Genomic DNA, 2,444 nt, shown 5'->3' on the forward strand with positions numbered 1-2,444 from the left:
TGTCGTATACGCCACGCAAAGGCTTGACGTATACAACAGATATCTTTCGGTTTCCGATTCTCTAACCGTCAAACAAGTAAATTATCGATACCTGCTGTATGAACTTTATTTAAATTATTCTTTTGGTGACCACGATGACGAGTACTGCACAAAAGATAATTAAACGAGGTCCAAACAGATTTTACACAATACAACTCTAAAGTTACTTTACTCTCTAACAACTGACCACGATAACGAGTACTGGATGTTTGAGAGTGAGATATCTTTAACCTAGGCAAAGTCTTACTCTTTCTCGACTGACCACGATAACGAGTACTGGACGAGTCAGTAAGTATTACAGTGTCTTACTATCTTTTTCAAAAGTGTTTTCCACCACCAACGTCTCTTTACACACAAGATAAAATACTCTAAAATAGTCGTAAAGAAAAATAGTAACACTTGGTTAAAAGAATTAAATATAATATATAAAAGAATATCAAAAAAAAAAACGTCAAATACTGCTCGTTAGCCACGACAATGCGTGAACCAAAAACTGAACAGACCCGCTCCCGTCGCAGACGTCGCCTTATGTAATCGTAGCAATTTTGCTGATTCAGCTTCATTAAATTTTGCATCATTGTTTTGATTTTTATAATTTTATTATGTATATGTATAACACCATGTAATGGCCTCACATAGATGTGATCCGCTACATTACCCCCCTTCCTTTAAAAACTAAGGGGGGGGGGGAATTATCCCACAAACAATTGTACCATGATACCTTTGCAGCAATCACCTACATCCATTTCCACACCTTTTTCTTTTCTTTTTTTTTCTTTTTTTTCTTTTCTTTTGTTTTTTTTTTTACAAGTACTGATATATACCATCTATCATATCATATTATCTATTAGTCAGCTTTAAACACCTGCATCATACCAGATGACCCCTTTGACTGGAATCCATATCCATTATCCATTGTGATTTATTTATTTCCCCTGCCTGTAGTGGACCAAAGATATGATTTTATATATCGTAGTACTTGGAAGGTTGCATGGTTCTGGCTGTAGGTATCTGGTACATTGTCTCAACTCATCCTATGAATTTGATACAACCTAATTTACTATAATACATTTTTATAAAATATAACGTATTATATACATTTCACCTTAACTAATCATTTTACATATTTTGTCACCTTATTATATCCCCTTACCACTAATACATTGTTTTTACTATTTAATCAACGTTATTATATACATTTTGTTTAACATATCATCTTATCACATTATTTTCTTATACCTATGTACAAGAACATAATTTTCACATATGCATTCAACATTAATATATCATTTATTTATATTTTCTTACAAATGAAACATAATTTATGTTATACGTCATGAGACATGATAACATTGATAACCATTATTGTTTATTACATCAACACTTTTCAACATATTTCCTTATTTTCTAATATTAAAACTAATACATTTTTTTTTCTTTCATGATTCCACTTGTAATTAATACTTACACATTTGTTTTTTTTGTACATTTATATATATATTTTTTTTTTACTTTTTTTTGACGTATTTTTCCTGTAACTCAAACATAATTTATGCTATATAATACCTGACATAATATTCTATACACAATTTTTTTTTCATTCTTATTACTTTACTACTTCGTATTGTTCACGAGGATTCTTGGTTTTCTGGCCTGAGCCTTACAACTGCGGACCGTTTATTAACTCTGAGAGTTAGTTACGAGCCGTAGAGGTTCAGGCAGCGCCGGGCGTAACTGGGTCGTCATATGGACCACCAGCACCGGGTCTAGGACCCGTACCTTTCCGAGTTGGGTCGACTTTCGTCTTAGGGGCCCCTTCTCTCACCAAGGTGGAGTGGCTTGTTACTATCTAGCGCTGGTCCCACAACCCCCGCGTTTCAGCCGAGGTAGGCTCCTCAACCTTGAGGGGCACCACTACCACAACGGCGAGCCGTCGTGATAAGCGATGGGGCTCCCCTCTCCCGCGGTACTGACTAGGTTTATGGTTGACGTCAGTTGGTCAACCCGAAGTGTTGGCACCTCTCCCACTATTCTGGATACCCAATCCAGCTAGTGGTGGGCATGATGCCCAACTCGGCAACCATTAGCTGAGTTGGGTGGGGGTGGAGGGGCTCCTGATACAGGATAATAGGCTCCTTTGTATCTATCATAGCTTACTCCTGTTTATCTTTTTAGTCGCCTCTTACGATCAAGTTGGATAAGACTGTTGTTGAATTCTTTTCCCCGACAACAAGGAGTTATACTTCGCCTACGAGACGTGCTCATCTTCTTGTCTCTTTAATGACAGTGTTACTTTTGCAAATCTTCTTAAAGAATTAAAAATTGCCCTTGTTTTTATTAGCGTATCTGGGCTGCAGGGCCAGTCAAACCCATCATCTATGATTGTCTTCATTAGATGTTGCCTA

At 36.6% G+C, this 2,444-nt stretch overlaps 1 protein-coding gene across 1 annotated transcript in view; it reads right to left on the reverse strand.

Moving 5' to 3' along the window:
- LOC111040783 (protein decapentaplegic-like) overlaps nucleotides 1–955 on the reverse strand; it is a 12,646-nt gene extending 11,691 nt beyond the window's left edge. The window contains exon 1 of the mRNA XM_022324797.1: nucleotides 916–955. Within this exon, the coding sequence (XP_022180489.1) occupies nucleotides 916–955 (40 nt within the window). The remainder of the gene's footprint in view (nucleotides 1–915) is intronic.
- Between the last annotated feature and the right edge of the window lie 1,489 nt (nucleotides 956–2,444).

This window comes from Myzus persicae, unplaced genomic scaffold, assembly GCF_001856785.1.
Source record: "Myzus persicae strain clone G006 unplaced genomic scaffold, MPER_G0061.0, whole genome shotgun sequence".
NCBI classification, from domain to species: domain Eukaryota; kingdom Metazoa; phylum Arthropoda; class Insecta; order Hemiptera; family Aphididae; genus Myzus; species Myzus persicae.